Genomic DNA, 22,965 nt, shown 5'->3' with positions numbered 1-22,965 from the left:
GTTGTTCAAGTCCTTTCTATGGTATTAAATAATTCAATAAGGCTGGTTCGAGAGGGAGCTTTGAGTTTTTAGTTTGATGATTGGATGGGCACTGGTGCTATTGGTGCTCGACAAGGTGTGGTGGGTGATAGAAAATTACAGGTCTGAAATTTTTTTGAGGGAGGGGGGGGAGAGTGTAATATACCAATTCTGCGACAGTTTGTGGATGAGGAAATGGTAAATACAATCTTGACAACACAGATCCAAATTCGAGAGGGACAAGATATTTTGGTTTGAAAGCATACAATAGATGGTAATTTTACTACTAAATCGGCATGAAATATTATTAGAACTCATGGGGTATTATGTCCATGGAAGAAATGGCTATGGCAAAAAGTTGTACAAAAAAAAAATGTCTTTCTTATGTTAGCGTGCACATTGGAAGGCGAACCTCGCCAATGAGGTAATTAAACAACTAGGCATTCCAATTGTTTTGAAATTTCATTGTTGTTTTTCTTCCCAAGTTGAAACTATTGATCATATTCTTTGTGATGGGGAAGGGCTGAGGAAAGTATGGGAATTGTTTGCATCCATTTCTGGCATTCATTTGCCAGCAACTCAGAACTGGGCAGGGTTGATGAACGTCTGGAGGTGTAGAGTGTCACAATCCTCTCAAGTGCGTCATTTACGTGGTGTCTTACCTATATATATATATATATATATATATATATCTTGGGCCCTTTTGAAAACACTGTGCAATGCGCGTATGGGGATGCTGACTTTTGCATGGAGGAAAGTGGTGGGTATGGTGAAAGGTTTTATAATGGAGGCTACGGGTTTGTTGAAGAAAATCAGAACGTTAGGCTCACATGATGCTACAATATTGCGAGAGCTTAATTGTCCTATGGTGGCGTTGGGTGCTAGAGTTCCGAGAGGAATTTCATGGGAATTACCGGAAGCTAGGACGGTGAAACTAACTGTTGATGGGGGTTCTTGTGGGAATCCTGGGATGTCCGATGGAGGGGAAATTATTAGAGATGATTGTGGGAATGTATTGGGAGGTTTTGCACATTGCTATGGGCAAGCTACTAATACGATTGCGGAATGTCGTGCGGTGCTTGATGGTCTTCATATGTGTAATCAGATCGGATTGAGAAATTTTGTTGGCGAAAGTGTTATTGTGGGATGGTTTGTGTCAGGTATTTGTAATTATTGGGGGATTTTTAGGAGGAAGCCCTAATACTAGTTAGCTCTCTTAATGTTTGTTTTAAACATGTTTATAGAAAGGCTAATATGGTAGCGGATTTTTTGGCAAAGTATGGGATTGAGGGAGGAAATTTGGAGTTTATTGGAGAAGTTATTGGTCCGGGATGGCTTAGGGGTCTTTTACGTACGAATAGATTAGGCATCCCTTACATTAGACGCTAGTTTTTTGTGGGGATGTATACTTTTTTGATTTGATGTACGGTTATTCCTCCTCCTGATTGAGGATTTTATTAATAAATGGAGGTGAATGCCTTCCTTTCAAAAAAAAAAAAGTGTTTGGCGACAAATGTAGTTGTTAGGACCCTTTGGTGGTGCACGTGAAAGCTACCAAATAAGCGAGCTTTTGGGCTTGAGTTCATTTGAAATGAGTCAAGCTCATTGTCGCTATCGGTGGGTGATGAGCCACCACATCCGATTCGTCCGCCTCCTTCCCCATCCACCCCCCGCATGAGGCAGCTGAGGGGGCACCCGCTCGGCATGCAAGCAAACCCTTGCATGGTTTTGGGAGCTAGGGGCAGGGCCTGCCAGCCTGTTTGGGCCCAAGCCTGACCAGGGTTTCCTCCATCTGCCTAAATATCTGTATCTATAGGGATTCGTTCTAAATGTGAAATTACCCTCCCCCTTTGCATTTCTCTCTGTCTTTCCTCTATCAGTCTCTCTTCCCTCATTTTATAGATCTATCCAGTTGTCCTGGCCCCATCCGGTCATCGTTGCAATCTCTCTCTCCCTCTCGTCGTTGCTCTACCCTAAGAATCTCTCTCTCTCTCTTTGGAAGCTCTCTCACTCTCTTTGAGATTTGCCCTCTAACCGTCATCATCTTTGATATTTGCCTTGGCCCGTGGGTGGGCGGACAATTGTGAGAGCCAATCCATCTCCCTCAGTGATTTTATCACAAGTTAATAATAATAATAATATCATAATCTAAAGTTTAGATGGAGATTGTGACTAAACCAAAGTTGGAACGCTTATATGGAAAATGATGAAACATGACTGAAGTTGAATGAAGAAAAAAGTAGAATTGAACAAATGGAGTCATGGACCACCGCGCTCTTTAGAGAGAGCGACAAACGAATTTTTATTTCGATATCTACCAAGTTTGAAGCTAGACCACACTTCCTGCATGAGCTTTATCTCTTCGGCTTAATTTTTTTTTCTATTTATGCATTCCAATAATCCATCCACCATTTTTTCAGTGGCTCTGGTGTTGCCATTGTGTTCACGTTCTGCCACATGATATCCCCTCCCATACGACAACAAGGTTCCTGATTTTTGTCAGACGCACAATTTATAACACTCCCACCTTGTGCGTGCGCATCTCCCTTTTGCTCCTTGATCACTGCTTCTCAAGTGAGTCTACCCGCTAGTCTGCCTCGGCCCGAGCCTAATTCACAGGTAGCTTTTTCGACTGTAATAATCCTCATTTGAAAACCACTATAGAGAAAAATTATGATTTGTCAATCCTCATGTACACTAACAAATCGGGTTTTGTTTGAGAGACCAGCGGTCCAGCATCTCTTAATTGGGTATTCGTTCTTTGGTTTTCATTGTTTTTTTTTTTTTCTTTTTGTAACGAATACGGGCATTTCTGTTTGGGTTCTAAATGGGGTTTGTGGATTCGTTTGTATTCATATTTTGACTATGAATTTATTTTACGAGGATCATTGATCGGTCGTCGTTGGCCTTCTTGTCTCTGTCACAAGGGTTGGCTTATTTCGGCCATGGATACTATCTTGTACATCCATTCTGTTAATTTTAGATTCTTCCTCGTTACTCAGACTTGGGATTTCATGTTTGTGGTGGCACATGCATTGGTTCCCATTTATTGCATATTTGCTGGACGAGTTTTTAATATTTAAGTGTATATTTGATGTCTGCTGATTATTTGCTTCAGAATCAGAGGGATATTTATTTGCAAAAGTCTAATCATGCACCTTTTACATCTTCGCTTTAGCAGTTGATGATTATTCGTTGAAGTGAAATCTGGGTTTTTTCTACATTTGAGTTGATTGGCGAAACTGATTAAGAGTGTGTAGCCATCCTCATATTTCTGAATTTAAATAAGTTGGAATATGCATATTATTCTGCTTTTTATGTAGTTTTTCTCCATGATAATTTAGGGTTGCCTTGTTTTTAGCTTATTTTTACTTTGAAACTATTTTCTAAGGAACTGAATTTACAGGTTACTCTTTCAACTACTTTGTATTGGAGTAACACTTGTGAGAAAGTTACTGCTTCATCATGTCTCCAAAGGCACTAGACTACGAGTCACTGAATGAAAACGTGAAGAAGGTCCAATATGCTGTTAGAGGTGAACTATATCTTCGAGCTTCTGAGCTTCAGAATGAGGGGAAGAAGGTATACATACTCGCTTTCTTTGGCTATTATGTGGTCATAAGGGGCTGCGTTTCTTGCACCTTGTTTTAGAGATTTGATTAGGGATGCTTTTTGTAAGGTTAAGTTATTTCATTTTGCTGTGACTTAGGGCAAGTTTGGAGGTGGGATGAGACACAAAATTCTCATCTCATCTCATCTCATCATTACACATTTTTCAAATCCTCATACAAAATATAATAAACAATTCAACTTTTTTAAATCCCAATTCAACTTTTTCAAATTCCAATACAATAATAATACTAAAACATAATATTTTAAACACTAAAACAAAACACAAAATTCTCATCTCACCCCCAAACCTACCCTTAGTTATGTAGTTTCTAATGGATTTAAGGGGTACGAAAGTATTTCATAAAGATTAATATCCACTTTTTTATTGGAAATTATTGATGAGTTCTTGTATTTCATGTCAAATAGTGAAACCTCATTCATAGTTCTGACATAACATTTGATCACGATATTGATTTGCACTAGAATGCCTGTCAATACTGTCACTGTATCTTTAGGAACTTGTATTCTGGGCTAGAGTTTGGTATTGTAGTATTGATACTATCTTCTAATCCTTATAAAGTATGCCGAGGTATGGTGCCAATGCTTGAGGAATAGCTTAAATCAATTTTGTTCTTTTTAAATGCCACTATTCTGGGTGTATGTATTTAATTGTCTCATTATTTTTGTATTTTAATGTACAGATTATTTTCACAAATGTTGGTAATCCTCATGCGCTAGGACAGAAGCCACTGACCTTTCCTCGCCAGGTTCGTCACAATTGCTTTATATCTTAATCCAGGGTTTACTTCTCTCTCTTTTAACATACCTCTGGTCAAACTGAAGAGTTTCAGAATTCATCCCATCATACTTTGTGTTGAGCCAAAGAATCACTATGTTGCAGGTGGTAGCTCTGTGCCAAGCTCCATTTCTGCTAGATGATCCAAATGTTGGACTGCTTTTTCCTGCGGATGCAATTGCGAAAGCAAAACATTATCTCTCATTGACTTCGGGTGGTCTTGGTATTCTTTTTGACCTGCCCTTCATTTTTCGTTCTGTCAAGAAAAGGAATGAACAATCTTAGATAACAATACTAAGTTATTAATATTCCAATGCATATTCAACTTAATTTTGCAAACCCCCCGCCCCCAAAAAAAAAACAAAACCTCCTCCGTATGTGCGTTTAGGCGTAGTCTAATTAGGTCCCATGTAAAATGTCTTGGCCTTTACAGCTGCACTTTCAGTTGAGCTGTCAAATCCTTTTTTCTTTCCCATTCTTATGCTCCCATTATCATCTTTTTCTCCTCGTGACTTTCCACTTCAATTTACCGATTTACATCTTGTTGCTGGTTTAAATGTGCTTCAATAATGAACTTCAATTATACAATTCTTTCATGTTATATGTAGGTGCTTACAGTGACTCCCGAGGTCTTCCAGGAATAAGAAAGGAAGTGGCAGAGTTCATTGAAAGGCGTGATGGTTATCCAAGGTACTAATGCACCACATTAATCTTTGTGCAGGTCCTCTTTATATTTTAAACAAGAAATTTTTGTTTTTTATCTACCAAGTTGTGAGCTGAAGGTTTCCTCGTTTTGGACTCCGACAGTGACCCAGAACTCATATTTCTCACTGACGGTGCCAGCAAAGGTGTAATGCAGATCTTGAATACTATCATCCGTGGTGCAGGGGATGGGGTAATAGAACAATTTAAATGAATTTGTATACGTAATTGTCCCCTTTTATCCTATGCGGTCTCTTAATTCCTCCACTTTGTTTTTTCTTTTTCCTTAATTGTTATTTTCTCTCTTGTCGATTACTTAATTTGCTTTCTACATTCCCCATTTTTTCACTGGATAAACTTCTTCCATTAATTTTTTTATAATGCCAGATTTTGGTCCCAGTACCCCAATACCCACTTTACTCAGCTGCAATTTCTCTATTTGGTGGTTCTCTTGTTCCATATTACCTAGAGGAGACAGCAAACTGGGGCCTCGACATTAATGACCTTCGCCAGTCAGTTGCTGTGGCTCGCTCCAATGGAATAACTGTGAGTATCCGTTCGCGCAGAACCTCTTTTTCTTTTGTGAAAGAATGTTGCAAATTCATTAGGAAAGTTAGAAGTTGATAAAAATGGATGGGACATGGGGACCTGAACTTGAGTTGACGTGTTAGAGTGCCAATAATAAATTGGCTGTTTAACTTTCAATCGCCCCTTCTTCACTTATAAATCTGGGCTGGTTCTTGGGAGAGCATTTTAATTACAATGTATAGATCCATTTACCTTGTGAATATTGATTTATTGTCTACTTTCATTTGTATATAATGTTACAATATCTTATTAATAATTAAGTTGCTGACTTTCCTTTCTTGTAATGCTTAGTATCGAAATTAAATCTCTTAATATTGGAATATTATCAGGTAAGAGCAATGGTGATCATAAACCCTGGAAACCCCACAGGTCAGTGCCTTAGTGAAGCTAATTTGAGGGAAATACTGAGGTACTGTTACCAAGAAAACTTAGTCTTGCTTGGAGATGAGGTTTATCAGCAGAACATATACCAGGATGAGCGTCCCTTTGTCAGTGCTAGGAAGGTATATATTCTCCTACTGTTGAATCTATCTGTGTCTGAGCTTCTGCATGGGCCATCAAATTATATTTACACTCTAGTTTCCTAATTACTCTGAAGGTTCTGATGGGTATGGGGCCACCCATAAGCAAGGAAGTACAGCTTGTCTCTTTCCACACTGTGTCGAAGGGATATTGGGGTGAATGTGGACAGCGAGGTGGATACTTTGAGATGACCAACATTCCTCCAAAGGTTTGTCTATATACGACTTGCATATTTGGGATTTGCTCAGATAAGGGATAATTTTTACATATATGTTTCTTTGTGAAGCACTTGAAATAAAAAACACAGAAATCAAATATTTTGTAAATCACTAATAAGAAAAAGCCAACAAAAAACAATGTTAAGATGTGGGCTAGTAGATGTTGGAACTAAATATTCTTCTGACTTATGTAGAAATGCAATGCAAGTACAATAGTTCTTTATTTTCAGATGGTATTTTAGATTTCCTCTCTTATATCATTACTTGATGTTGCAGACAGTTGATGAGATCTATAAAGTTGCATCAGTATCACTCAGCCCAAATGTCCCTGCACAGATATTTGTGAGTTAGAGCTGATTTTTTTTTTTTTTACCTTTTTCTTTCTGAGTTGTATTATTCTGCATTGAACAGGGGACACCGAGTTCTGCTTTTAAAGCCTTACATCTCTCGGTGAAAATTACTTTTCTTTCTCTGTTTACAGATGGGGCTGATGGTGAACCCACCCAAACCTGGAGATATTTCATATCAGCAGTTTGTTCGGGAAAGGTATGATTCAGAATCATGCTTGATAATTGGTGGTTAACTAGTACCATCATTTTGTAGGAGCTTTATTTAATTACTAATAAATCAGTTACCCAAAACACGTGATCATGGGATTGAAAGGAAATTAAATATCTGATTGTGGATCTTTACTTGTTCCACATAAGTGGATAAAAAGAGATGTTTCTGTTTGGGATGTTGATGTTCTCTGGTGATGAGCTTTTGCCTCTCTGAGGGTAAATAATATTACTTTACGAACCATGAAACATGCAGCAAAGGAATTATCGAATCACTAAGGAGAAGAGCAAGGATGATGACTGATGGATTCAATAGCTGCAGAAATGTTGTTTGTAATTTCACAGAAGGTAAACTGTTTCTCGAAACACGCAAGTAATATTTTTTTATATCAAGTGGCTGGTTATTGTTGACAACTGAGAAATTGGCTTTAGGTGCCATGTATTCATTCCCTCAAATACGCTTGCCACCTAGAGCAATAGAAGCTGCCAAAAGGGCTGGAAAGGTTCCAGATGTTTTCTACTGTCTCAAACTTTTGGAAGCCACTGGCATTTCAACGGTCCCTGGCTCAGGATTTGGACAGAAAGAAGGGTGATTACTTTTTTCTCCTTTCTCTGTGGGGCTTGGTTCTTATTTACCTATATTCCAAAGGCATCTTCTTTCTATTTTCTTTTCTAAGGCTAGAATAAAGGTCTTCCTATCTTTACAATGCTTCTTCTACCATTTCTGTCTAACCATATTCACTTTTCATTGAAAAAGTTGGGTCTCTCCTGGTTCTATCATCTACACCATTTGGTTTTTGCCAGTCTCTACCCTGAAAGCTTTTTTCACACGATAATTGCTTTTAGGTTTAGACATACATGAATAAGCTACACAACTTTAAGGTGCCGTTCCTGATAGTTTCTTAAATACGGCAGTATCGAACTGAATACTTTTTCCATATAGGGTCTTCCACTTGAGGACAACAATCTTACCAGCCGAGGAGGACATGCCGGAAATCATGACCAGTTTCAAGAAATTCAATGACGAGTTTATGGAGCAATATGAAGACCACAGAGGTTATTCGAGGATGTAAAGAATGCTTCAGATCTCTAAGTTGTATCATATTTTTTTTTTCGGCTGTCACAAGCCATTTCATGTATACTTCTCAAACTTTTATCATTTCCCTCTCTCCCTGGAATATAAACTTCGCTCTGTTGAAGATCATTCTTGCATTTCCCAGTTTCCTATATCTTCTGATGTCATATTTCAATCTTTTTATTGCAACTCTAACTTTAAGCTAAATTTGTAGCCATATATGCTTGAATTGATCAAATATTGCCAAGGAATTCCCATATTTGTTTCTGAATAATTATATTTTTAAGTCGGTGTGTAGAGCACATCTAGTAAAATTGTTACAGATAAATTTTAAATTTTGAATCTTACAAATTATATCTTACCATTTAAATAATACAAATGATTTGTTCTACACACTGGCTTGAGAATAAAATAACCATTTGTTTATTCATGTACTTTACATACTGACTTGAAAATAGCATAACCCTTTTGTTTGTTCGTGCACATTCACACTTTTGAAATATTATGCCATGCATTTTACCATTTAATATGCATCCTAAATTATCAAATTTTGGTAATTAGCACCTTGGTTAAAATATTAGGATTTTGTCACATATCCCATTTTTAATTTTTTATCATTCATAACAATTAAATCATAATCATGGATGGGTTTAGGATATGAATTACTAGTTTTGATCATTTATGGTTTAAAAAAAAAAAAAGTTATGGTAATTTGAGCCTCAAACTTTATAAGGATGGAGATAATATCACCTTTTTAAGACTAAAATTAAAGTTATTTTACTTAATTTGAAAGTTGGTGTTCATACACCTTTTTTAGAAACATCCCTTTCTTTGGTTTTTACTTTCCAGGAAAAAAAGGAAAGAAGAGAGTGGCGTTCTAACTTTACAGGCTCCCTTTTCTCATTAAAAAAAAGTAAAAGGGATTTGTGGTGTGAATAACGATATCCAATCCTAAACAAAAGTCTCCCAATCATTTTTAGAGTTAAAAACTTTTTTGGGTGTAATGCTTTGGCATCAAATCATCAAATCCCTGAGAATCAAATCTTAAAAAAGCTGCTGATATTAATGGCTTACTCACCATTTAATTTATCATATTTTTTTTTCTACCTTATTATTTTATAATGTGAGTCTTTTTTTTTTATGTTTTATTTGTAAATTAATTATTAAATTCATATTAAAAGAAATATTAAAAAATTGATAATAAAACAATGGATAAATATATTTTTCTTTAATAATATATAAGAAAGTATTTTTTTTTATATCAGCAAAGAAAGAATCTCTAATCATCCCACTACTGTTTCAAACACCAAAATAATCTATAAAAAGATTTCTCAATCCTAATATACTTTTAATGAGTTTCATTACTTTCAAAAAATCTAAAATAATACATCTACTTTAATTTTTATTTTTATTTTTGAACAAAGAACACCCAATTGGGAATCAATTTCAAGATTTAATTGTACTTAAAAATCAAAGAAAGAGAATAATGCAGGACATGGTGGGGATCCCCAGACCCAATAACCGGGCGCTAAAGTGACTCTTTCCGTCTTCCCCCGTAAATTCACTCTGCCCCCGGACACCTACTTTCACGGGCACCCTCTCTCTCTCTCTCTCTCTCTAATCTTTATTCATACTTTTTTTTTAAATAAAAATAATTTAAATTTTATTACTCATTATCTCCACACACTACATATTATATTTTTTTATTTTTTAAATTTCTTTTTAATTTTATTTTTTTAAAATTTATTAAAATTTTCTATTCATCATCTATATATCACATATTTAATAAATATATATATATATATATATGATATATGATGTGTGAGATAATGAATATAATTTTTTAAATAATTTTATAGTCATAAATAAATATAAAATTTATATTAAAAATTTATTTTTTTAATAATAAATTATATATTTTTTTTAAAAGATATGCTCGTATTTACACAATTTATAACTTATTTAATATTATTTTTTATTTACTAGTATTGCTACTGTAGCACCCACCTTTAAATATTTTTCTTTTTCAATTTGTAAGCTTTTCCTTTTTAAAAAAAATATTTAAATATCTATACACTAATAAATAATTCTTTAATTATTAAATTAAATAAATAAATAAAATACATAAACTGTCAATTCTAGAGAAAAACTAAAGGACACAGTATCATTTTCCTTTATTTATTAGTGAATAGGCCAAGTAGTGCTTCTGTCACGGGGGCCGGAGTCTTCTTCCTCGGGTTCCCTTTCTCTCTCTATATTTCGTTGGGTATAAACAAACATTGAACCTTTTTTCCCTCTCTCTCTCTCTCTCTCTCTCTCTCTCTCTCTCTCCTTCCTCACAATTTAAATCCTATTTTTGGAACTCTTTTTGTTTTCTCTCTCACAACTCCTTCAAACAGCTTCTTCAAAACTCTTTCCATCATAAAACAACCCAACACAAAAGCCCTTCCCTTTTCATCTCCCACCTCTCACCCCCTTTCTTTTGATTCTTCCTCCTCACCACTTTCCTACTGCTTTCATTTTATTCCCTCCCCCCCTTACCGATCCTCTGCACCTAACTTTATTCTCTTATTCTCGAATCCTTTATTTATTACCTTAAGGATTTGGCTTGGCTTTGGATCAGTCATTAGCATGGGGTTCTCCGGGAAAGCACTGCAACTGCAGGCTGATGGAGGCTTGGAATCCGACGGGAAAAAATGGGTCATTGCTGGAATTCCCTTACGGGCTCCGTTGAAGCCGATATATACCAACCCAGTGGAGACGTGGGCGGGTAGTGACGGCAGCGAAGAGTGTTCGACGACGCCGACTGGCGAGGAAGCTAGGATTCCGACCAGGTTGACGTGCCCGCCAGCTCCGAGGAAGCGAAAGTCTTCTTTGAAGTGTAACTACGGCGGTGTCAGGGAGTTCTTCACGCCTCCGGACTTGGAGAGTGTGTTTATACAGAGGGCTAGCTAGCTTGATAGTTTGATTGTGGGATTTGGGAGAGTTTTAACTTGTTGTTAGTCAACCAAATTGTGCTATTCTCCTTCTTCGTGTCTTCTGTTTCTTTCTCTCTCGTTGTATTCTCTGACTATGTTAGGCTTCTTTTAGTGGATTAATTAGGTCTTTCATGTACAGGGTCGATCTCACAAATAAATGAAAAAAAAAAAGACTTCGGAAATTTAGCTTCTGCTAATGAGTTTCTTGAAGAGTTTTATTTCTTTCTTGCTTGTTAGCTTACTTCTTGATTTACTAGAAGAAGAAACATAGTTCATCACCTTTATGGTTGTGTAGCACTTTAATGGCCAAACTAATTCATTTCTGCCCAGAATTGTTAAAAAAAAAAAAAATGGTATAGGTAATGCCACTTCGAAGTTGAACAAGGTGGTGATCCGAATTTCTTTCCATTTTCATTTTCTATTTTTCTTCTTCATTTATCTATCTTAATCTAAAACTGTTCATGTTCATGCGTACGTATGCAAGTGCAAGTCAAAATCAAGGTAAGCAGCCAAAAGTTGTCAAACCCAAGTAAAGAAAGGTAAATCCTTTTTTAGGTGTAAGAAGATGCCGCAAGGTTGCAGAGTGATTGACAAGGACAATTCCTCACTTAAGCCTTAGCCAAAGTCCCCTCCAGCAGCACCTTTATGCTCTGCCATCATTCCCCCTTTAGACTTTAGAGCTTGGTCTTTGAGTGTCCCCCACATCCATGACCCCCCCACCCACCTCGGACTCTTATGGTAGTGGGAAGGTTCTCTCTAATCCTTTCTGTGATTGGTCATAATAAAAAGAACAAAACACATGTGGGAGGGAAGATTAGAATCCTATGTCACTTGAATGGTCCTTATTTAGCACATTCGAGCTCATGTTTTGAAACACACTCTTTTTTCATTTTTACTTCAAAAGTGTAATTGGAATGTCCATCAAGAAGCTAGCTACCTAGGAAACCCTTTTTTTTTTCCTTTTTACAAGGGATAATATCATTTTCAAGATGCTAGTTAAGGGAAGTTCACCTAATCTAGGGTTTATGGGGAGATTAAAAAAAGAGTCGGGCTACTCTGCGGCCCAGAGTAGCCCACTCAACTTGATCAATAGTTTAAATGTGTGTTTTTATTTTTTTTTATTTTTTTATATTTTTTTAACATATTTAAATATTTTTAAAAAATAAAAAAATTAACTCAATATATTAAAAATTACTTTCTTAATCATTAAGCGAAAAAAAAATTAAATATACAAGTGAATAAAATAAGTGGACAAACTAACATTTTTCTTAAAAAAAAAAAAAAGGTTTTATTGGGATCGGGGCCATGTCGAGAGGCAATAGTGGTGCAACACGTCTTGAAATCTTACTTGGAATGTAGTGGGTCATTTTTGGATAAGAAACTTAGAAAAGTGTGAAGCATTTCGGGTTGAGTTCCATTATTGGAGACCACATGCAGAGAGATTGAAAGTGCAATTACCATTGATTCATTAATGCATGGTCTTAGCTTTTACATACCCTGTTTCAGTTCAGTTTTATCATCTACGGAGACAAGGGAACAAGACAACTTTTAATAAATATTGATATTGGATGCAGGAATTAATATGCAAGCCAAACTGGAAAAAATTTATTCATATTTTATTTTTCGTCATCTTCTCATCATCCTATGATGTGATATTAGATTATAAGTTCACAAATAAAATATAATAAATAATTTAAAATCATCTAATATCATATTACAGGAAGATGGAAGAATAATAAAAATTGAAATGATGAGTAACATTACTATTAAAACTGTGGTTGTTCTATTGCCACGTTTTATGTTTGCAGTATACTTACTTCTTCGTCCATTAGGTGAAAACAGATTAATTAAAACAATAGTTAGGCCTGCCTAATACTTTTCAAGATTCGTGCTTATTTTATAAATAAAGCATCACTTTGAGTCCTACACGACACTGCAATGAGCAATCATATCCAGATTCGAGTGTCACCAACCTAGCTATTATATTCTATTGTATTGTTGTCCATAATATATTCAAAAGAAAGCTTAAAATCTTGGCAATATTGCGGTGTATTGAGATATTGGAATGCCTGTCTATCGCATTGATAATGATATCAGAGTTCAAAACCATATAAAAGTAAATAAATAAATAAATGAGGAAGGATTATTTAGAAAAAAAAAAAAAAAAAAGGCAAATTAATTTCACTTTTCTTATGTGTAACATCAACTAGCTAGGTTAAGAAATAATTAAGATGGTCATGATTCATCTCTCTTTTAACTTGGTGGTCGGTCAAGGTCTTTCTTATACCATCTCTCTTTGTCCTATATATGCCTGTATATGTACGTATGTACGTATGTGAAATGAGGAACCTTTGCTCGACCCAAATAATTCATAGAACAAAGTCACAAACTGAAATAATTTATTGTGATATATCGTATTTTAATATAAAATAAATCTAACGTATCATATCTAATCATATCAATTTAAAAATTTTAATTTTTAAAATCTATTTGTAAACGTAACATTTCTCATATTTGTCATATAAAATTTTACCTCTTAAAAGTCAAGTATGGGTACCGGTATATATTAAATTTAGTCATTTCAGTGATATGATCATATATATGAGAGAGAGAGAGAGAGAGAGCATGCAATCGGCAATTTCTGTGTTAAGTCATTATCTCTATCTACACGTGCATATATCTCTAGATAAATAAGTATTATATATAGATAAGTTATATAGCCACTAAGAAATTTTATAAACTGTCGTGATTTTATATGATATATTAAATTTACTTTATAATAAAAATAAATTATAATTTAACGTACGCTATCAACTCCCGTTAGTTTTTAAGTTTATTTTTATAAAATTTCTTTATGGCTAAACTATTTTTCTTATATATAACATTTTGAGAACTTATATCAGCAAAATAATCCTATACAATTATGAACAAGAGATTTCGGATAAAAACGAATGCTATAATTTATTTAACGAAACTAACTCCTAGAATTATTTAGAAAAAACTAAGGTTGTAAAAAAAAATCCGGTGAATCGGTAAACCGGAACAGACCGAATCGAAACGGTAGGTTTGGTCTAGTACCAAGTTTGGTTCAGTCCGGTACTAGTTTTATTTTTCTTAAAACCGGTCAAAATCGGTCTAGTTTCTATTTTTCTTTTTCTAAACTCAGACCGGACCGGTTCATATATATATTATAATTTTTTATATTGTATATAATTTTTATATATAATATATAATTATATATAAAATAGTTTTGTATTATATATAAATTATTAATTAATATAATATTAAATTTTGAAATCTTATATGACTATAGTCTATTGTATTAATTGTTATACTGATATTATATAGTGCATATTAATAGTTATACTAATACCATATCACTATATATTATAATATACTATAATATATCACTACATTATATATTATAATATATCACTATAGTCTATAATACAATTATAATATATATTATATATACTACAATATATTATCACTATAACATTATATACTATAACATATTATATATATATATATAGTATATAGTATATTAAAATTGGAACCGTAAGTACTAGTTTAGAGGGGTAACCAGTGCGAAATCGATTCTTGAAAATACAAAACCGGTACATACCGGTTTGGTCCCAGATTTTGTCCAAAATCGAACTGGTTACACGCCTAGAAAAAACATATAAGATGGTTATGATCAGGGTTGTGAAATTAACCACTCCATATTCACATCAACGATGCTACAAACAATAGGTAACAAGAAAAAGTAAACAATCAATAATCATATGACACAAATTAACATGATTCGACAACGTATGTCCATAGAGTTGCAGATGATTTTATTTAAAAGAAAGTAGGAATATTGTGGAGCAATACAATGTCTCTCCCTCACTCTCTCTCTCTCTCACATACACAAAGGCTATTCTCTCTATTTCTACTGTTCACACACACTCAAGATCATCAATTCAAAAACATATATGTTACAGATATATAGGCTAGTGGCAGAAACTCTACAAAAATAGATTCTAAGTTATTCGTTCGAGCGGAATGTCAAGCATGCCTCGAGCGAACTCTATATTCGACGTTCGCTCGAGCGGCCTATCAAGCAAGACTTGAGCAAACTCTTTGCCTGAGCTTCACTTGAACTCTCTGCCTGAATCTCACTCCAGAGACCCATCGCGCGACTGTCGAGAGGACTTTCTGTCTTGAATTTTCTCAACTCATAAACCAAGCTCCTCATACCCAACAATCTCCTACTTGGAGACTAGTTTAACCATAATTGTCAACCACTATCTCCAGCACAAGCCCTTCAAACTCTACAGTTCATAGATCACGTCTTCAAGCTAGAAGATCAGTTGAAGTCATGCATGATTTCAGTTCCTCATGTGTAGTTCCCTCAGTCAACGTATTTGCAGGGTAACTCACAACTCCCACTACATTGTGAACACTTGGTCTCATATCGACCCTATCACATATTAAAGAACCAATAATTGAGGTCCCCTTCTCTGACTTGGGCGACTAATCCCTCCTCTTGCTACCATCCAGTTTAGTTTTCAGTCGATGTGCCCATTTTTTGTGCAATGCCTGCTTCTTCGCAGCTAACTCTCACTTACTCGAGCTCCCATCTCTCAAGATTTTTCTGTAGTTTTGTGATTCACCACCTTCAGTTAGCAGGGGTCAAGGTAGGTGAATACCATTATGAATGTCTAGTTGTCCTAGCAACCCTGCTAGTAGCAACTATAGGTGTAGACAACAGTGAATCACCAAACGCTCCATCCTCGTTTCTCACACCTTTGCTCCGCACCTTGGTCTCAAGAACCTTCCCCAAGCTTACAAATTTATAAGGAACATCAAAATTGACTCCATGCTTCCCCATCCTCACATTAATGGACAGAGCCTGCTTTGCCACAATTATGTATTCTCTTGCACATCATTAGATCCAGATGTCAAATACAAAATATTTGTTCTCTACCCATGAGCCAAGACCAACGCACATTTTGTAACCTTTCACGTACCTCCCGAAAAAACTACCGAATGACCTCTATCATCAAGTTGTCCCACAGAGATTAGGCTTCTCTTTAACTCAGGAGTGTGTTTGACTTTCTACAAATTCCACACATTCATGTTTGGGAGTATGAAGCTCACTCACACTCCCACTACATTTAAGGCATCTCCATCAGCCATGTGCACTTTACCAAAATCACTAGCAACATAGTTCTGCGTGATCTCTCGTTGTGATGTGGTATGGAAAGAAATCCCTGAATCAAACACTCAGTCTTCAACCAAACTGTGCACTGTAAGAAATAGAGCATCCTACATCTCTTCCTTCACCACATTCACAACGTCATCTCGTGTTGTCAAACTTCTCTACTCCAGCCTTCACTTCATCTCCTGCCATCGTTCTCCCTTATACCCAAATTTTGGCTCTTGATACCAGTTGTTGTGAAATTAACCACCACAGATTCACACCAACAATGCTATAGAAAAGTAACGGGCAACAAGAAAAGTAAACAACCAATAATCACAAGACACAAGTTAACGTGGTCCGGTAACGTGCTCACGTCTATAGAGTTACAAAAGATTTTATTCCAAATAAAGCAAGAACACTATGTAGCAATACAATGTCCCTCCCTCTCTCTCTCTCTCTCACTCTCTCATTTACAAGGGCTATTCTCTCTATTTCTGGCGTTCTCACACACTCAAGATCATCAATTCAAAAATACATATATATTTATATATATATATATAGGCTAGAGGCAGAAACCTCACAAAAACATATTCTAGGTTATTCGCTCGAGTGGCCTGTCGAGCGAGACTCGAGCGAACTCTCTACCAGAACTTCGCTCGAGCAGCCTATAGTGCACATCTCGAGTGAACTCTCTGTCATATTTTTTTCTCAAGCGACCCATCGCACAACTGCGAAGCAAAATTTCTATCTAGCGTTTTCTCAGCTCACAAACTAGGCTCCACAAACCCAACAATCAGAAGATCCTAATCTTTGGTAGCACTCATATGCACTTTAAAATTGGAGTGAAGTGGAGCCAATCTTGAATATTAGAGATCAAGATACACGTCGATGCTACATGTATAGATGTTGGAGGTGCAAATTTGCCATGGCGCTTGTAGACTTTGAGTAGTCGAAAGGGTTATATCAAGACCTTTTCGCCCTAGATGGAAGGAAAAATAAAGGAAAAAAATCCATGAAACTTGTAAATAAATTAGAGAAAAAATTATAAACAAGGGGAAATGGGAAGGAAGAATGTTCCTCTATGGTAATGAAAGGGGGTCGTCTTTTGTTTCTATGGAGGAATATAGTGTAAGGAGAGAAGTTGAAATTTTTTATTCCTCTCACATTGTTTTTTTATAAGCGAGTTTGCATTGAAATTAAAATAAAGGCATAAGAGGATGGGGTGAGGTATTCCAAACAAATGCCTAATGCATGTAGTGTTTAAGAAAATACAAATAAAGGAAAAAATGCAATGGACGAATGGTTTGTGCCTTTGTTATTTGAAAAATGCTAATTGAAGGGACTGTTTGAGACGGTTTGCTGCAGTTTATAGAGCAAATTGAAACGTGGTGACCGAAAGCCATAGCCAGTAAAGGAGTGTTGCAAGCAATTATTTTGATATTTTTGTTAGATAATTCTCATTTTTACTATCTTCACCTTCTCCAATAAAAGTATAGACTTAATAGAATGTCTAAAGTCTGAAATATAGTATCCCTAATGGCACATGGGTGGTGTACAGGAGTATACTGGCGTGTGCATCACACACACTGTTGGGAAAAGAGTCGTGAAGGGTGGTGCACGAGACTGTGATGATGTGTGCATCACACACGCCACCCCTTTTGGCTAAATCAAAGCTGTTTGAGCTTCTCTTTCACCAATATTTACGATTTTCATTTCATTTTGCTATTTTTACCAGGTTTTCCTTTGTTTTTGAGCTTTTTTTTACTTGTTTTTTTACAAGGAGTTGGGAGCTTAGGTCAGTACCATACAACACCACGAAACCACCCATGTGCCACCACATAAGACTACTACTATTGCACTCCACTGCCCACTCTGGTCAACAACTCTTTTTAACCGGCGTGCATGCTCCGCACACGCCACCAAGCTCCACTCCTACTCTCCTGCCTTTTGTGCTATGCTTTTCCAGGAGCCTCATGCTTTTCCCTCTAACTATATTAACTTTGTGTCCTACAATATTTACCTCCAACAAGATTTTACAGAGCACACTTAATAGCAATCCACCAATAGATTATTATAAAAGGAGTAATGCTTTATTTAACTAGATTATATTCAAAATAAATTGGTTTCCAAAATCACAAAAAGAGAAAAATGGAAACCCTAAATTCCCTCTACTCTTTTATGCTTGTGTTTTAAATTTTTTTAATAAGCTACGTGTGGTGCCACATCAAGAGAGCGAAGTGAATAGTATAAATTATAGGGCATACTAGTATTACTCTTATAAAAATTATTTAATTGAGATTGACTCTTAGAATCAGCTGGTAATTTCTTTTTCCTCTTTGTTTGGTTTTAGTTTTCACTCTGTATTAACTTATTTACTTTAAGGGAAAATCTTCCCACCAGTCGGTCTGATTTTCCTCAAATAACAGCCCTCCAATTAGTGTTTGCCACGTAGGTCTCCCATTTCACATCACATATGCCTGCATATAGCTTATAAACATCCTAACAAAAAACTCCCTTGACGTTTCTCTCTGCCCGGCCCTCTCATAACCCTTCCCCTTCCCCTTCCCCTTCCCCTCTTCCACCTAGAAGAGACGCTCCTACCCTCCCCCTCTCCTAGAACCAAATGTATGTGACCTCCATCAACCCCAAGCCATCACCCCCCCCCTCTCTCTCTTTCTCTCTCTCTTCCAAAACCAGATTCCCGAGCCGTGACCCTCCATTGACTCTTCCAACTTGGACTGCCAGATTCAAGCCGTGACCTTGCCTCTTCAGTCACCATCTCTCCAAACCCTCGACAGCATGACACTCGGACAATGGGATTGGTGCCATTGCCGTTCAAAGTTGACAAGATTCGAGATCTCTAGTATGCCCTTTTGTAATTTTGGAATTCACAAGCTTATTTAAATTTTTGTAATTTTGGAATTCACATGCTAATTTTGTCTAAAAATCTTCATCAGCCAATATATTTAGCTGTAGGTTCAAGATGACAAGCTATTGAACTCTAATGATTTAGTTAAATAATGAGTTTTTTTTCTGAAATTTGTTAGTTGATAATGTTGACTACTAGTTCAAGTTTGAGAGAATGTTTGTGGTAGATGTTTGTGTCCAGAGACCCATTTTAATAGACTTTTTTTTTTTTTTTTTTGTAGCAGATGTTTGTGTCCTGAGACCTATTGATGGCTGTAAGCTTGGGATATGAATCTTTTAAAACTAATTCCACGAACTTACCTGACCATAGAGATGAAATGCTTGTTAAATTCCAATGATGATTCTTTCAAAGAATTGAGAAAAGACATCAAGAAAAATGTTTGTTAAATTACTTGATCATAGAGATGAAATGTTTGTTAAATTTCAATGATGTTCTGTATAAATTTCAGTCAAGGTTCTTCCATAGACATCTTCAAAATATAGAACTCAAAACTCTAAAAAGTTTCAAAACTCCAATTCTCAAACACATAATACCCATATAAGTATGGTGTTTTGTTGTTTGGTGGTTTTTTACTCGTTTCATTTAGCAAGAGAAACCAAATTGTAGTATTTGGTCAAGGGAGAACCAAAAACAACAAAACTAAAAGGTAAAAGAAGCAAAGCATAAGTTTTGATGGTTGGCCATTCATTGTACCTTATTTTTTAAGATTGTAATTTTCATGTTTTGTTTCATTGTTTGTGTTATTGGCATAATATATATGTTTCAAGTCTTTTTAATGGTTTTGTCCCAAATCCACGTATTGAAATTAGGATTTCTTACAATTTTTTACCACAATATTTTCTAAAATTCAAAAAAAATAGATACGATATGTGAACCTTTTTATATTAATGTTAAAACTTAAGATGGGTTGAACAAATTAAGCATCCATGAAGCCTGCATGGAAAAAAATCTTGAAGTTAGGGAACAAAAAAAACTAAAAGTCTAAAACTGAATGAACATGAATTTTGTGAAATTCTTAATGGCAAATATTGATCATTCTCAAGATATTTTGAAGGAGAAAAAAGATATATAACTTCGTGAACCTCAACTGGACCCACAGTTTCTTAAAGGCAAAACTCAACTCAAGAACCTCAACTGAACTTTGTCAATTTCTATCTATCATTTGAAACCTTAGATTATAGAACCTTGAATTAAAGACAAAACCCAACTCAAGAACCTCAACTGAACTCTGATATGTGCATGCATGATTTCTTGTTTTCACTTCTGTTAATCACTAAGATATTATTTCTTCTCACTTGGTCGCATATTATTTTTTCTTGCATCGAAAAGGTTCTTATGTGTTATGGTTTTTATATTATATCCATTTGTTAGCAAATGAAAATTTCAAGTACCAATACCGGTTCAAGTTTTTGGACTTCAAAAGGGAAAGGCAAAGCTAGTCTGGTAGGATACTTTGCTACTGTGGCATTCCATTGAAAATATGAATTACTAAAAAGGATAATAGTTTCATTAGAAGATTTTACAACTGTCCAAACTTTAAGATCAATAAACAATGTGAGATTTTTGAATGGATTGATATTGAGAGTGAACAAAATTCAACGTTGGAGTTAGCTCAACAAAAGAATTAGAGATTACTTCATGAACATGTAACGATCGAACAAGCCAATTTAAACTAACGAAGAAGAGTATAAGGGAACCTTAAAAGTATTGTTAACATCGTGGTTATTTTTTATTGTGATTTGTGATGTAATTTTTATGTATCCGAAAAACATTAGTGTATGTCGAACAGTGCTACGACTCATGTAACCTGTTTTACTTTGTATGGCAGTTTTTGGACAACTGATTGTAATGAACTTGTGATGTAATGAGTCGTCTTTAGTGCATGTAATGGACATGTTATGGACAGGTTTTGGAATGTAATTAACACGTAATGGAAAAGTTTTGGAATGTTATGGACATGTTTTGCATATGTTATGGACAGATTTTGGAATGTTATGAACAGGTTTTGAACATGTTATGGATAGGTTTTGCAATAAGTACACAAAGATAAAAATCAATCAAGAACATCCACAATCAAAACGCATGGACACGCCTTGTAAATTAGTTCAGAATTGCATAAGTTCAATCCACAAGATTCATGTTCAGAATTACGTAAGTTCAAAACACATAGTGCCAAAGACATAATCTACATAATTGTTTGTCAATACACAAAAGAAAGTTTTACAAGCTACAATCCACTCCACCTAAACTTCACAAGCTTCATAATCTAAACATGAATTTCCTGTCACATTAAAAACAAAAGACTTAATCACATACAAGTTAAATTTAAAAAATTTCCTATTACATTAAATTTAAAAAATATTCTCCATAATATAAGAAAAACAAAAGACTTAATCACATAAATAGGCAAATTTTGTCTAAGAATCTAAGTTTTGATAATCGACTTCAATTGTATACTCAATATCCCTACATTAAACCACAACAAAATAAAAGAAAAAAAATGAAGTTTTTTGCTTAAAAATCAATAAATCACAAAAATTTTAAAGCTACAACACCTCACTGAATGACAATTGTTCCTAGCATGCCCTTATTTTTGAAAATGCTATGACGCATTTTTTATGTTGCTCCAATCTCTTTTGGGTTTTTTGCTCTCCAAGATTTTGGTCGTCCTTTCATTGGCACCTGTAGATGATCCTATATCGTTTGTGAAAAAATTGAGACAACCTGACTTCTTAAAATATAGGAATCATTGGTTGACTCCCCTCCACCTAGATAATTTGTATACTGAATATGTACATGATCTTCCATAAAAACTAGCTTTTCCTGGACTTTGTCTAAAGCAAACGAAAGGTGGTTGAGTTTTTCTGTTAACTATGACCCAAGTTCTACAATATCGTAAAATTGTATCATCAACTTGCTTTTTCTCATTGTTGGATCATCCTGTAGTATTACATGCTCTTTAAGACACGGTATGTCACGAATAGTCCGATTCTTAGCATTGACTGTCCATCTTTCTAGATCATAGTGTTATGGCAACCTATTTAATTTCGATTTCTTGTCATGTAAACATAGGATATGCCTACAAAGAATTCTCATAAACTCAAACATGTGACAAGTACATGTCACATTCTCTTCTCCACTCTCCAAGGTCACATAATAAAGAGGGGTTTCTTTGCCAGGAAGTGCCACTCCATATGTCTTACTTTTGCTCTCTTTGAAAATTTTGGTTGATTTGTAACGTTGACTATTAAAAAGCTCAACTTGGAAGATCATGAAAGACTTTCTTGTGTAGGCTATGACCGCATCTTCTTCAATTTTGTAATATGTTTTCAATATCGTCCATGTGATTTTGTTCACACATCATTTTCTTTCTCTTTAAAATAACGTACATCTAAAATTTTCTCATATTGATGCACAAAGTCACTAACCATAGTGATTGAACGAACATAATCTTTGAAAAACTTATTCATGCTTTCACTCCTTCAAGTTGTTGACATACTGGTACAAAAGCCTACTTCTCCCGTCGGATGTAAAGATTCTGTAGCGAAGTATTATCTCTTAGCTCATACTTCACTAATATTTAACTTTATTCATGCTCAAACTTATCAGTTGTAATTATCTAATGGATACAATGACAAAAATCTTTTAGAAAGTCAAGAAATTTGTTATATATTGTATACATGAGATAAATGTTCAGGAATGTTTTGTAAAATGTGCCACAAACACAACCTATGAGTCATATTTGAGAGTACCTCTAAAATGACCATCGTCATAGCATTGTG

The 22,965-nt window shown here is 35.2% G+C and overlaps 2 protein-coding genes across 2 annotated transcripts; both read left to right on the top strand.

The window, feature by feature from the left end:
- Positions 1-2,368: 2,368 nt before the first annotated feature.
- LOC108989739 (glutamate--glyoxylate aminotransferase 2) lies at positions 2,369-8,242 on the top strand. The gene is made up of 14 exons (XM_018963460.2): positions 2,369-2,637; positions 3,425-3,600; positions 4,332-4,397; positions 4,532-4,649; positions 5,035-5,116; positions 5,234-5,321; positions 5,516-5,674; positions 6,046-6,219; positions 6,315-6,446; positions 6,733-6,798; positions 6,938-7,002; positions 7,270-7,361; positions 7,446-7,602; positions 7,957-8,242. The coding sequence occupies exons 2-14, from the start codon at positions 3,484-3,486 to the stop codon at positions 8,084-8,086; spliced, it is 1,446 nt and encodes a 481-aa protein (XP_018819005.1). The 5' UTR covers positions 2,369-2,637; positions 3,425-3,483; the 3' UTR covers positions 8,087-8,242.
- Positions 8,243-10,312: 2,070 nt separating this feature from the next.
- Positions 10,313-11,255, top strand: LOC108989720 (cyclin-dependent protein kinase inhibitor SMR6-like). The gene has a single exon (XM_018963441.2). The coding sequence runs from the start codon at positions 10,720-10,722 to the stop codon at positions 11,041-11,043; it is 324 nt and encodes a 107-aa protein (XP_018818986.1). The 5' UTR covers positions 10,313-10,719; the 3' UTR covers positions 11,044-11,255.
- Positions 11,256-22,965: the final 11,710 nt, after the last annotated feature.

Source organism: Juglans regia, chromosome 13 (genome assembly GCF_001411555.2).
Source record: "Juglans regia cultivar Chandler chromosome 13, Walnut 2.0, whole genome shotgun sequence".
In the NCBI taxonomy this organism is placed as follows: Eukaryota; Viridiplantae; Streptophyta; class Magnoliopsida; order Fagales; family Juglandaceae; genus Juglans; species Juglans regia.
Note: the sequence above shows the minus strand (reverse complement) of the source record. Positions and strands in the feature narration are given on the sequence as shown.